Source organism: Rosa chinensis, chromosome 5 (assembly GCF_002994745.2).
Source record: "Rosa chinensis cultivar Old Blush chromosome 5, RchiOBHm-V2, whole genome shotgun sequence".
Lineage (NCBI taxonomy): Eukaryota > Viridiplantae > Streptophyta > Magnoliopsida > Rosales > Rosaceae > Rosa > Rosa chinensis.
Window position 1 is genome coordinate 68,757,787 of NC_037092.1, and position 12,244 is coordinate 68,770,030.

General features: G+C 40.6%; 2 protein-coding genes across 2 annotated transcripts; both read left to right on the forward strand.

Moving 5' to 3' along the window:
* The first annotated feature begins 245 nt into the window (after window positions 1–245).
* Window positions 246–1,078, forward strand: LOC112166639 (zinc finger protein ZAT12). The gene has a single exon (XM_024303513.2). It carries the CDS (start codon window positions 398–400, stop codon window positions 911–913), a length of 516 nt encoding a protein of 171 aa, XP_024159281.1. The 5' UTR covers window positions 246–397; the 3' UTR covers window positions 914–1,078.
* A 9,101-nt stretch (window positions 1,079–10,179) lies between these two features.
* LOC112166852 (zinc finger protein ZAT12) lies at window positions 10,180–10,870 on the forward strand. Its single transcript, XM_024303772.2, has one exon. The coding sequence runs from the start codon at window positions 10,288–10,290 to the stop codon at window positions 10,780–10,782; it is 495 nt and encodes a 164-aa protein (XP_024159540.1). The 5' UTR covers window positions 10,180–10,287; the 3' UTR covers window positions 10,783–10,870.
* Window positions 10,871–12,244: the final 1,374 nt, after the last annotated feature.

The following is a 12,244-nucleotide window of genomic DNA, read 5'->3' on the forward strand; positions in this document are numbered from 1 at the left end:
TATTCTCTCTAGAACAGTCGGAACGTTCAAACTTCAAGGGGTTTAGGCTGCCTCTAACACTCGCTCTAGCAATGTGGTGGCCACAGTAACACATTCCCATTCGAAAACAAAATTATTACAATAATACAGAACGTACCCTTCACATGACTTACTTCCCAAGTCTTCAAGGGCAAACCCGTACACGTCGTTGCTACTTTCTTCGTACGCTACTAGTCATAGCTTGGCTGCCTATATATACCAAATCTCTAACTGACTTCCCTTCATTCCTAAGCTCACTGAGTAATAACGGTATCTCAAACACACAGAGCTTACTTCCTTACTTTCGCTCCCGATACTGGTCAGTCGTATTTCATCTCGAAAGCTAATCAAACTCGAAACTCCACAAACCAGCTTGGCCATGAAAAGAGGCAGAGAAGATGAGCAGACCATGGACTTGGTTGGTTGCTTGATGCTGCTATCCAAAGTTGGCCAAAATGATTCGTCCCCAATCAAAAAACAAAAGACCTCTGACCGTGCCTTTGTTTGCAAGACATGTAATCGCGAGTTCTCATCGTTCCAAGCCCTCGGAGGCCACAGAGCGAGCCATAACAAGCCGAAACTAATGGCCGGCGGAGCCACAGACCTTTCACAGCTTGCTCAGTTGGCGCCTATCTCACCGGCAAAGCCCAAGACCCACGAGTGCCCTGTCTGTGGGCTTGAATTCGCAATCGGGCAAGCGCTTGGAGGACACATGAGGAGACATAGGGACGTTATGAATTCTGCTTCTGCCGATCGAGTTCGGGCAGCAGCCGTGCCCGTGTTGAAGAAATCCAATAGTAGCAAAAGGGTGTCGTGCTTCAATCTGGATTTGAATTTGGCACCACCCGGATATCAACATCACTACGATTTAACGAAGTTGCAGTTGATCTTTTAATAGTGTCTTGTGCATATTGTATCATTAATGTCCTCCGATCAGGTTAGATGTGAATTTCTATAGTCAGGAATTCTTTATTCGGTTGTCTACTATTCATATAAATTTAGAGAGGAATGGGTTAGTTTGTATTCTCCAATTTTTTATATTTTATTTATTTTTATGTAACTGATTTTGTTCTTCATTTTGTTAGATATTTTTCACTCACTGCTCAATTTTTAAAAATTCAGTTTATCCCACACAAAAAAAAAAAAAAAATCTCTAATATTGTTTAGCGTAACAGCAAGAAACTGAGCTGATGACTTGAAAATATTTAACCAAAGTATATAGATGTATACTATATTGAGAGGACAAAGATTTTTTTTTTTTTGAGAAACCCAAGGGGGACGTCAATCCATTAAATGTAAATGTAGGTATTACAAAATGACTCACCGGATCTCCTGGCTACGATAGAATTGAGCCATGAATAGAAACCCTAAAGTAAAAACCTAGAGATTCTAACATAATGTTACCTTAGAGTGAAGCTCTAAGTAACCAGTGACCAGCAACCTGACACTACTTGAGAATGCCCCGAACACAGTCAAAGGCATACTCCAATAAATTGAGAGCCCAATACACCTAGTCCCCAATCCACCTGGATCCCAAATACGGGCCCAAAAGTGAGCGGGCCTAACCAACACAGCCCACCCTAAACCACTAGGCCCTAGAGCAGCCCATGACACCAGAAAGTCGGACCAAGCCCAAGCCCCTGAAGGAATAGTCAGGGCACCCAGACCACCAGCCCGACGCCGCCGCACTAAGTCAGTCCACCGTCGGAGTACACCATCTCCATCACCCGCCGCGGCTTTCGTCCTCACCGGGTAATTGTCGCTTCCTAGAACTCGGAGCCACCACCAGCCCACGAAGATGGCCGATCATGGAACCAATAGAGGAACACCATGAGGCCAGACAGCCCAAAGCACTGCCGCCGTCATAGACCGGATCAGACCCAGCCACCACTTGCTAGAACTCGGATCCCATGTCTGGTTTGGGTCTACCAGACCACGGTGCCGCCCATCACCATCGCTACGACAGAGACAAGCACTAGCACCGGCAAAACCGGAAGGGGGTAAATCCCTTTGCCAAGCCAACGAGATTATGGTGCAGCAACCAGAAGGTTGAAAAGGGGAGATCCACGAATCCACAGGGCTCGCCAGCCAGAGACTGCGAACACCAGCGTCGCAAGCTAAGGAAATCGGACGGCAAAACCCTAGGGTTAGCCGTCGCAGAGAGGAGAGAGCGAGAACTCCCATAGCAGGTACTGTTCTATCTGGGGTCTTCTATTGAGAGGACAAAGATAAGAAAGAACCCAACCAAAACTGATACTAAATAAGTTACCAAAAAGAAATAAAACCTAAATCCCGAGCTACATAAAAAGCATTACAATAATCCTCGTAGAGTACATTCTGAATGAATAATTGAAAAGAAAACATAAGAGAAGAAGTTTGTCACAACACATGCCAAATAACTAGACTACCGATATTTTTCTTATTGACTAAAAAGACAAAGAGGTTGACAATAACAAGAAGCGGTGTTAAAGTATAGCTAATTCCGTTGTTTCTCTTTCTGTACTGGGAGAAATAATATTTTGGAAAAAAAGAAGTATTAAACCTTTCTTATGCTATTTCATCTCAAAAAAAAAAAACCTTTCTTATGCTATGAGTTATATCTAGTTAAAAGAAATTAAGAAGAAAAACAGAAAAGAAAAAAGGAATCAACAGTCAAAGGGAATAAAAACTGAAAAGAAGAAAAAGAAATTCCAATGGGAGAGTACCAAGTTTCAAACTTGGGTCACTTCGAATTAAAATCAAAATCCTAAGCCAACAGCGTTATACCAAACTATCAGTAGATTCAACATGTACTAATGATTTTGTATTAAAATTTTGGGTTTTTTACTTCAACAGTGTCTGAACTCTTCGAGGACTTTTGAAATGATACCTGAACTTTCAAAGTTATCAATGTGATACCTGGACTCATTTTTTCGTATCAACGTCATACCTACAGTCAATTTTCGTCACGGAACCGTTAATATGACCACGTGTCCGGCACGTGAGGCACAAAATAATAGTAAAAATACTAATTTACCCTCAAAAGTATTTTTTTTTTTTATTCTTTATTTTTTGCTTTCTTTCTTTCTTGTTTTTCTTTTTCAACTTCTTCTTCTTCCCTCTGCTTTGTCCCCCGATTTGAAGCAAAGTCTCTGGTCCAAATGCTAATTAAGGCTCATTTTTGCTCATTTTTGGCTTCGGCAAAACCCAGATTGCTTATTTGCTTATTTGGGGCTTTCTTCTATTCACCATTTTTGCTGATCCCTTCAGCTTCTACTATTGTGATGATTTCGTAAAGTCTGGCTTGCAAAATTCTAGTTTGTGTTAAAATTGACTGAATTTCAGCGGACCCGACCCGTTTAGATCCACTCTCCTGTCTTTTGAAGGTCTTCTGCAGTCAACCAAAGTGGCTCCGTCGTCGGTCCCTGACCAACCGGAATGGGCGGTGCCAACTGTTTCACCCCTCAGTCGAGCGGCTAAACGGTGAAGATCGTCCTGTGATACAAATTTGCACAAATCTTAGCTGTTGAGGAAGAAAAACCAGATGGAAATGCGTAATTTTCAGACCAGAAATCAAATAAGATAATGAAAAAGAGAGTATGTACCAGTGAGCGAAGATCGGAAGCATTATCTCTGGTTAGCTTCAACGAAACCGCGCCGACTGATCGGCGACCATATCTACCACATTGTTAACCTCGTCGCTGCTGGTAGAGCTCGCAGTTGGCGGAGGAGGCGTCAAACCCCACGGCACTACCTGATTATCTCTGTCCTCATCAAAATCAATATCGTCGTCGTCATCATCATAATCAGAGTCATCGAGGTAGCCATATCGATCTAGCTGAGTTCGATGTGGTTGTTGTGCAGGTAGTGCTTGGAAATGGTTGAGTGGTTGAGAGAGAAGGTGAGATCTGATCTGAGGCCATGGCTTCTTTTTTACTGTTGGGACTGAAGCAGCTAAAAACATTAACCTGCAAATCTCACACTAAGAACTAACACCACAACACCTATCCATTTCTTTTTTCTCTGCAAGCACCGCCACTCACCCTAATATTCATTCTCTCCTTGGAAACACAAAGCCACCAGATCTATCCATTCATTTTCCTACCTCTGACCACCGAAGCCACCACTTCCCCATGACCATGGGCTACCTATTGATTCAAGACCAGGGTGAGAAGGAGATGATCATGGTTCTTCCCTGTTGCATGAAGAAATTCTTCAGATTTGCTCAACGCCCTTAATTAGCATTTGGACCAGAGACTTTGCTTCAAATCAAGGGGACAAAGCAGAGGGAAGAAGAAGCTGAAAAAGAAAAACAAGAAAGAAAGAAAGCAAAAAAATAAAGAATAAAAAATATATATACTTTTGAGGGTAAATTAGTCTCTTTACTATTATTTTGTCTCTCACGTGCTGGACACGTGGTCATATTAACGGTTTCGTGACGAAAATTGACTGTAGGTATGACGTTGATACGAAAAAATGAGTCCAGGTATCACATTGATAACTTTGAAAGTTCAGGTATCATTTCAAAAGTCCTCGAAGAGTTCAGACACTGTTGAAGTAAAAAACCCTAAAATTTTAGGTTGTGCTGAACTGTGAGTAGAGACGCCAATGTTAACAACGTGCCAGGTGCACTGCAACATTTTAGGAAAATGTCGACCAAATTCACGGTAAAAAGTGGGAATACGGGGAAAAAGAATGTCTAGCGCTCAACAAACTCGTGCGAGATGAACAATATTAATTTATTCGTCTTTCTTAATTGTTCAATGCTTGAGCACAAGAAAATGGAAGGCTACCGAGTACAGGCCTAGCCTCCTTCACCACAAGTCTGACATGATATGCATGCAAAATCTAGAACATGCATGATGCAGCGAAAAGTACTTCAAGACTGAATCGATCAAAGAAATAAATAATTAATCGCCGATTAAGGTAGCATATTACGCATCATTCCGATTCCGTACTCTCTTGAGCATAGATTAGAATAGGAAAGTTCTACGACAGTTGTTATAAGATTATGTCTAATCTTTGACCAAATTTCAGGTTGGTTTGTCTAACAGATTATGAAGAGAAAAGGGTATGGAACTTTAAACAATGGAAAGTTCTGTAGTCTGCAGATATCTAGGATGGTGTAAACTGTATTGATGTACGATGGACAGATTTTGGAATACTTCTTTTCGCTTCTTTTTTAATTTTTTTTGTAGGGGGTGGATAAAAGAAGCCGGCACAATAATTTTCTTTACTCGCTTAGTTGTTTGTTAACACAGTTTATCGAATATCTTGCTTTGTTTTCAACACGCATCTATTGTCTAGCGTTATCCTTCTTTACACGACTTAAGTATGATGCCGTGTCGAGCACATAGATCTAAACTTCAGTAAATGTCGATCATTTCCCTCTCAGGATCGGCCATTACATATTAATTTGGTGAATGAATTCATTAACATTTTGAAACAACTACTTTTTGGTTTATTGGCGAGGGCAATAAACCTCTCCGTCCTATATGAGATTTCCAACAACCTCTTTTAGGACTTCCAGTGAGGTTTCATAAACCTCTATTGCCCCTCAATAAATATCTATTGGGAGGCAATATAAGTTTATTGTCCCTCTATTGGGAGGCAATAAATGTCTATTGGGGGGCAATAAATCTTTCCGGTGACTTATGAGATCTCCAACCACCTCTTTGAGACCTCTGACAAGGTTTTTAGAGAAGTCCGGTGGATGGCAGAAGGTGATCGGATTCCGGCGACCGGTGATGGAAATCCGGCTATTGTTGGTAGGATTTCTGTGACCGAACTCCGGTGAAGTCTCCTATGGCTTCTCTCTCTCTCTCTCTCTCTCTCTCTCTCTCTCTCTCTCTCTCTCTCTCTCTATATATATATATATATATATATATATATATATATATATATATATATATATATAGACTAAATTCAGTTTGCCCCCTCAAACTTTGGGGCAAACATCAGTTTGGTCCATGACCTTTTTTTTTAATCATCATGATCCTTCTCAAATTCAAATGTAGCTTGAATAGTGACGTCATATGCTGAGCTGGACCAGACATTTGGGCCCACTTTCCAGACTTCGAAGGGCATAATGGACATTTAAACCCAATAATCTCAAAAAATAAAATTAATAAATAATAAACACCCCCCCCCCAAAAAAAAAAAAACCCATAATATATGGGGCTTGGCTCAGATCGAAGTTTTCTGTCCCTTGGATCAAATCCACTTCTTCTGTCCTTGCTTCTCTTCTCCTCCCGCCGACAACACCTCTTCTCTTCTCTTCTACACTTGAAAATTGCAGAAATCTTGTTCACTTATCTAGGAGAAGGACCGTCCGATCTGGGTGGTTGGAGTCGTTGTCGATGGAGACGACGCGGTAGAGCTAGGTTTCGGTGAGTTAGGCCTGGGCTAGGCCCTGTTCGATGGGTGGAATTTTGTTGTCCGGGGTGGTGGTGTAGGCGGCCATGGTTGTAAAGAACAAGAAGACGAAGATGAAGAATATGAAGATGAACAATCTCGTCGACTTCATCATCCTAAAAAAAACTCAAATTCGAGCAGCTCCAATTGACACCCACCAACGATGACACCCGCCTCAAAAATCTCAAAAACTTCACTAATCGATTTTCCAAGGTAACCCATTTCTAAAGCTTTCATCTTTCTCTTCTAGGTTTCTTTCATTTTGGCTAAAGTTTCACTCTTTGGTTTTGGTTTTTTTTTTTTTTTGTGTGCAGGTTAGCTCAATTATGGAATCTGGGTTCTGGACCTTTGTGGACTTTGCCAGTGGCTGAGTTGACTTGCCGGCGTGTTACTTCTTGGAGGTAGAGGAGAAATCTGCTTTTAATGGTGAAGGTGAATGGAATTTTGGTTTTGATGATTTGGGTGGCGTAGCTGAAGTGAAATTTGGTTTTGATGGTGGTGGGGATGCCTCTGGAGAGTGCAGAGAGATTCGGAGATGAGGGAGAGGAGAGAGAGTGTGTAGTCGGAATTGCTGAACTCGGCCTCCTTCGCTTCACCGAAATTGTTGTGCATACTTCTCCTCCGAACTGGGTTTTTGTTTTGGACTCTTATTATTCAGTTTGCTGTAATGAGGGGCGAGCTTCAAGAACGACTCATTCTCTTCTTGGATTAGTTACCCAAACCTTGATGAAGATGAAGGTGCAAAGATGAAGATACAAAGATGAAGATGATGTCGGCACAAGCGGTGAGGCTGGATCTGTGCAAGATGAAAGGCAGTGGATGAGGGCGTGCGGTGGCTGGAATCTCAGGCTTGACGGAGGACGAAGGAGAATAGAGAAGATTAAGAAGTTTGGGCTCTGGAGATATGAGAGAGAGGCAAAGTGAAGCTAAAGGGAGAAAAAATAGAGAGAAAAAATAAAAAAAATTAGAAATTAGATAATAAAAGAAAAAAGAAATTAGATAAAATTAGAATTATGGGGTTTATTATTTATTAATTTTATTTTTTGAGATTATTGGGTTTAAATGTCCATTATGCCCTTTGAAGTCTGGAAAGTGGGCCCAAATGTCTGGTCCACCTCAGCATATGACGTCACTATTCGAGCTACATTTTAATTTTGGACTCGCGTGATGAAAAATAGAAGTGTCAGGACCATCATGACTAAAAAAAAAGGTCAGGGACCAAACTGATGTTTGCCCTAAAGTTTGAGGGGGCAAACTGAATTTAGTCATATATATATATATATAGAGAGAGAGAGAGAGAGAGTAAAGGACTGAGGGTAAAAAAAAGGGTGAGGGTAAAATAGTCTCAAAAATAAATAAATAAAATATAAAAAAAACATATTTGGGTATTAGGGAAGACCTTATTAAAGTCTTCATAGGTAAGGAGGAATTAAAAAAATTTAATGGGGTAAGTGGGAAAAAAATCCCTAGAATTAGGGTAAATGGACAAAAATTCTTTTTTAAATACTCTTGTGATACGCGTGGAATGCGATGCTGAATTGATGAAAGAGAGTAAAACAAATACAAATACAAATTTCATCAGTAACCTTCTTCATCTCAAGTTTCTAAAGCAACTTGACTATTATATATATACATGGAGAATCAAGAGAGGAACTCCTTAAACTTGAAAAGTGAGGGTGTTTTTATTTTTAGCATGTATTTTAACAATCAAACCACTCATTCTCTAGTAACCTACACACAAATGAATCCTACAAAAAAATTAGTCAAATCGGAAAATGTTTAACTATTTGATTAGCACAATGTTCGTTTTAATTTTATCTAACAGATTACATTTGTTTACACAATTTTGAATGACCAAATGATTATGGATTGTAGACATTATTCTTGCATATAGGAATCTAAATAATCAACGGTTAATTAGATCATTGAATTAGATCACATACTTGTATAAAGTAATAAAAATTCTCAAATTCTTGATACAAGAAGGTGCTCTCTAGAACGGGTCTCTCTCTGTATATATTGTAAGACACACGCTAAGCTAGTACATATACATCTGACGCGCATAGGAAAATAGTACTAACCCACATAATTTATGATATGAACAAAGACATGCGGTACCACAGTTGATAAGTATATACGGTACAGAAGCTAAGAAGAAACGACCCTAATACGAGGAAAGTGTGAGGAAAGAGGCATGGCAAGAACTTATGGTGTGAAACTAGGAAACTAGAATCAATCAAGAACATGTATGTTTCCTAGCTCGATGGATCAGTCTTCGTCTCTTTTTTTGCTTTTACAGTTGCTGACTGAAACTCGACCAATAACGAAATTATAACTTTACGTTAAAGCGCGTGGGTCATCTTTTCATTGATTTTTAGGTGTCGAAATGGAAACATCTTTTCATTTACGACCAATATTGGATAACGATTCCTACCCCGTACAGAAAGACTCCGATGGCACATATACAATACAAGCCAGTCATTAGTCCAAGATTGAAGACTCCAAGGGTTCCATCTTGTAGGGCTAGACTTGACATTTTAGGGTACTATATTGACAAAAATTTTGTTTTCCTTTCAATATTGTGGACAAATTCACTCTCCAAAATTGTGGATATATTCACTTTCCAACCTTGCACTATTGAGCAATATACGAAGTTGATCTACAGTATAGTGGAAAGAAGGCAAAACTTCGGTCACATGAATCAGCCCCAGAACTTGTGTAGCTAATCAATAAAGAATCATAAAGCTGAAAGAGCTGGATACGGCTGGCTAATGTCTAAGTTTCTGATTTAGCCCATGATCGTCCTACCAACCAAACTTCACTAATCAAGAAGACTGACTATTTTGATGTTGATGAGAATCAAACTTGGGTAGCCATAATTGTAGCTAAACCAAGCTAGCAACTAGATATGAATCTTTGGAGCTGTTTAACAATAATTATGAATACTAAAAACAAATCATTCCCATTTTTTCTTCAAATGTTATGTATTTAGATCAGCATAAATCTTTTGAAATTGTGTAGTACAATTGTATTGCAAAATTCTCGCTTAGACTAACACTGAGAATTATACACATTCTCAGTAGCTAGGCTAATTGAGTCTCATATATAAGTTGAATATTATATTTTAAGATGAATTGAAATCACGATAATAATACTTTTCATGAGGGCAGCTCCATATGTCTCCTTCTTTCAAAGGAGAGTATATGATAAAGAAAGAAATTAATGATATATGCACAGTGCGTGCAGTTGCCTAGGTAGATTATTTTTGTTGTAACCCAATAAGATGAATCACTATTTTTAACTCCGCTCTTGATAGTTCATTCATAGCTAAAAAACTAACTAAAATTAACTGAACTCTCTAATAAAAGTAAATTAAACATTACGTTTTAGTCGTTTTACAATCATACCGGCCAGGTCCAGAGATTACTAGTTTCATCTAGAGTTCCAGACTATCGGAACGTTCAAAGCACCCTCTCTGGGTTGGGCTGCCGAAAACGACCGCTTGACGAAGTTACCACCCTCCAACGAGGTGACGCAAACGTGGCCCACATTGACAGAGTTAACAAATTAAACTACACAATCCTCCTAATTTTACGATTTATTAAAAAAAAAAGAGTAGTAATTTTACGATAATACCAATTTCCTTCAGTTTCTTAGTCTCCAAGTCTTTAAGGGCAAATCCGAACACGTCCCTACTTCATCAGTAAGCTACTAATCATACTTAGCTGCCTATATAGATCACCCTCTAACTCACTTCGTTTCATTCCATGCAAATCTCAGTAACGTGTTCTCTCACAAACACCAAAGCTTAGTTGCTTACTTCCTTAGGTTCGATTTTCGTTAGATAAACCCGAAACTCCTCCAACCACCTTAGCTATGAAGAGAGGCAGAGAAGATGATCAGCAGACCCTGGATTTGGTCAATTGTTTGATGCTACTATCCAAAGTAGACCAAAATGACTCCTCCTCAATCAAAAAACAAAAGATCTCGGACCGTGTCTTTGTTTGTAAGACGTGTAATCGGGAGTTCTCGTCGTTCCAAGCCCTCGGAGGCCATAGAGCAAGCCACAAGAAACCGAGCGGTGCAGACCAGTTACAGCTTGCACAGCCCAGCTCGCCGGCAAAGCCCAAGAAGCACGAGTGTCCGATCTGCAGGATGGAATTCGCAGTTGGTCAAGCGCTTGGGGGACACATGAGGAGACATAGAGATGTTATGAGTTCTGCTGCGGAAAGGATTCGGGCGGCAGCTGTGCCGGTATTGAAGAAATCAAATAGTAGTAAAAGGGTATCGTGCTTGAATCTGGATTTGAATTTGGCACCGCCGGGATATCCGCATCTTTATGATTTGACAGAGTTGCAGTTAACTTCTTGATATAATTAGATCTTGCTCAGTTTTTTTTGTGTAGTGTTTGCATATATTGATCTACTGAATATATTGCTCCGGCTAGGTTAGCGGTGAATTTCTATTGTAGTGTCCATTTTTTATTTTCTGGAACGTATTGAATTTGCTATTAGAGGTGATTTTTTTTTCTATTATTTTTTTTTTTAGAAAGAAAGAAAATACATTCAATCAATCGAAAGCAAACAGTTGGGGGAGGGGGGACATAGACCGAAACCCCAAGAAACCGCGGTTACAGATACCATCCGGTCAAATAATGGGCCCAAACTCTAACCACAATACACCTCCTACTAAGGCTACTTTGAACCGATGATCCCGAATGTCCCAGTAGTACCTTGTAGTTGACAGCCAAATGACAGCGTCCTCTTCAACACCGTGTCTAAAAAGTACCAGACCACGTGTAAAGGATCGCTTGTCAGCAAATCGACCGCTACACTGAACCAAATCGTCCTCGGGAATGACACCATTGACATGGCATAGCACATAGACCTAATCCTATCTCCAAAGAGTAGGAACACAACTCTAACTCAAATGAGTAGGGACTTATTAACCCTAACTGACAAAAACAAAACCCTAACAAAAACCAATAAGAAAACATTGCAACCCACAATCCGCCGCCAAGCACAGGTCACCAGACCATAAGTAACCACCGCCGTCGCTGGATTGGTGTTGGCATTGTCACTCCACTCCGCTGCAGATCTGAACTGTGGTGGGCCCCAACCGTCAAAACCCATCCATCGTGGCCATCCTCCCCCCAAAAGGACAAAGCGGCCTGAAGAAAACTCCTCCAAGAACCCACCTGCTCCGTTGCCTCCCTTCGACCCCTAACACAGCAAACCAGACCCAACAGTGACGCAAACCACCTTTGCCTCCCCCTCCAGCGTCGGACGCTCCTATTTCAGACAAAGGTCTGCACAACTTGACCCAGTCGAAGCCACACCTCTCCCTTGACCAGATCGGAACCTCCCTCAGCTAAACCGACGACCTCAAACAAGGCAGAGAAAAGTCGCCTGCAATGCTTCCGCCTCCACCACCTCGAAGATACCAAATCCCCGTCCGGCAACAACCAACATGTGCCGGCGAGACCAGAGGCCCACACCAGAGATGGGGCGCCACCGGACGAGGCCGCCCAACCAACACCGAAAAAACCCAAGGTTTCAGAGAAAAACCTAGGACCTCCGATATTCCCTATGTTTGAGTGTGAATTTAATTTGATTTTTTTTTCTATTATAGTATTCAGTTTAACATATTGTCTATACTTTTATTTGTCTCTAATTTGAGAGAGGGCAGGTAGTTCGTATGCAGTTTGTTGGAACTAATTAGATTCACCTGTTCGATCATCTCCTGTGAACATGCAGTCAAATAACTTCACTAACACCATGTTGTGCAAGCTTTCACACAATTTTGGTCTCTGAACGTTCATACACACACACAC

Coding starts and splice junctions, on each gene's coding strand:
- LOC112166639 (XM_024303513.2), top strand. CDS start 398: ATGAAAAGAGGCAGAGAAGATGAGCAGACCATGGACTTGGTTGGTTGC.
- LOC112166852 (XM_024303772.2), top strand. CDS start 10,288: ATGAAGAGAGGCAGAGAAGATGATCAGCAGACCCTGGATTTGGTCAAT.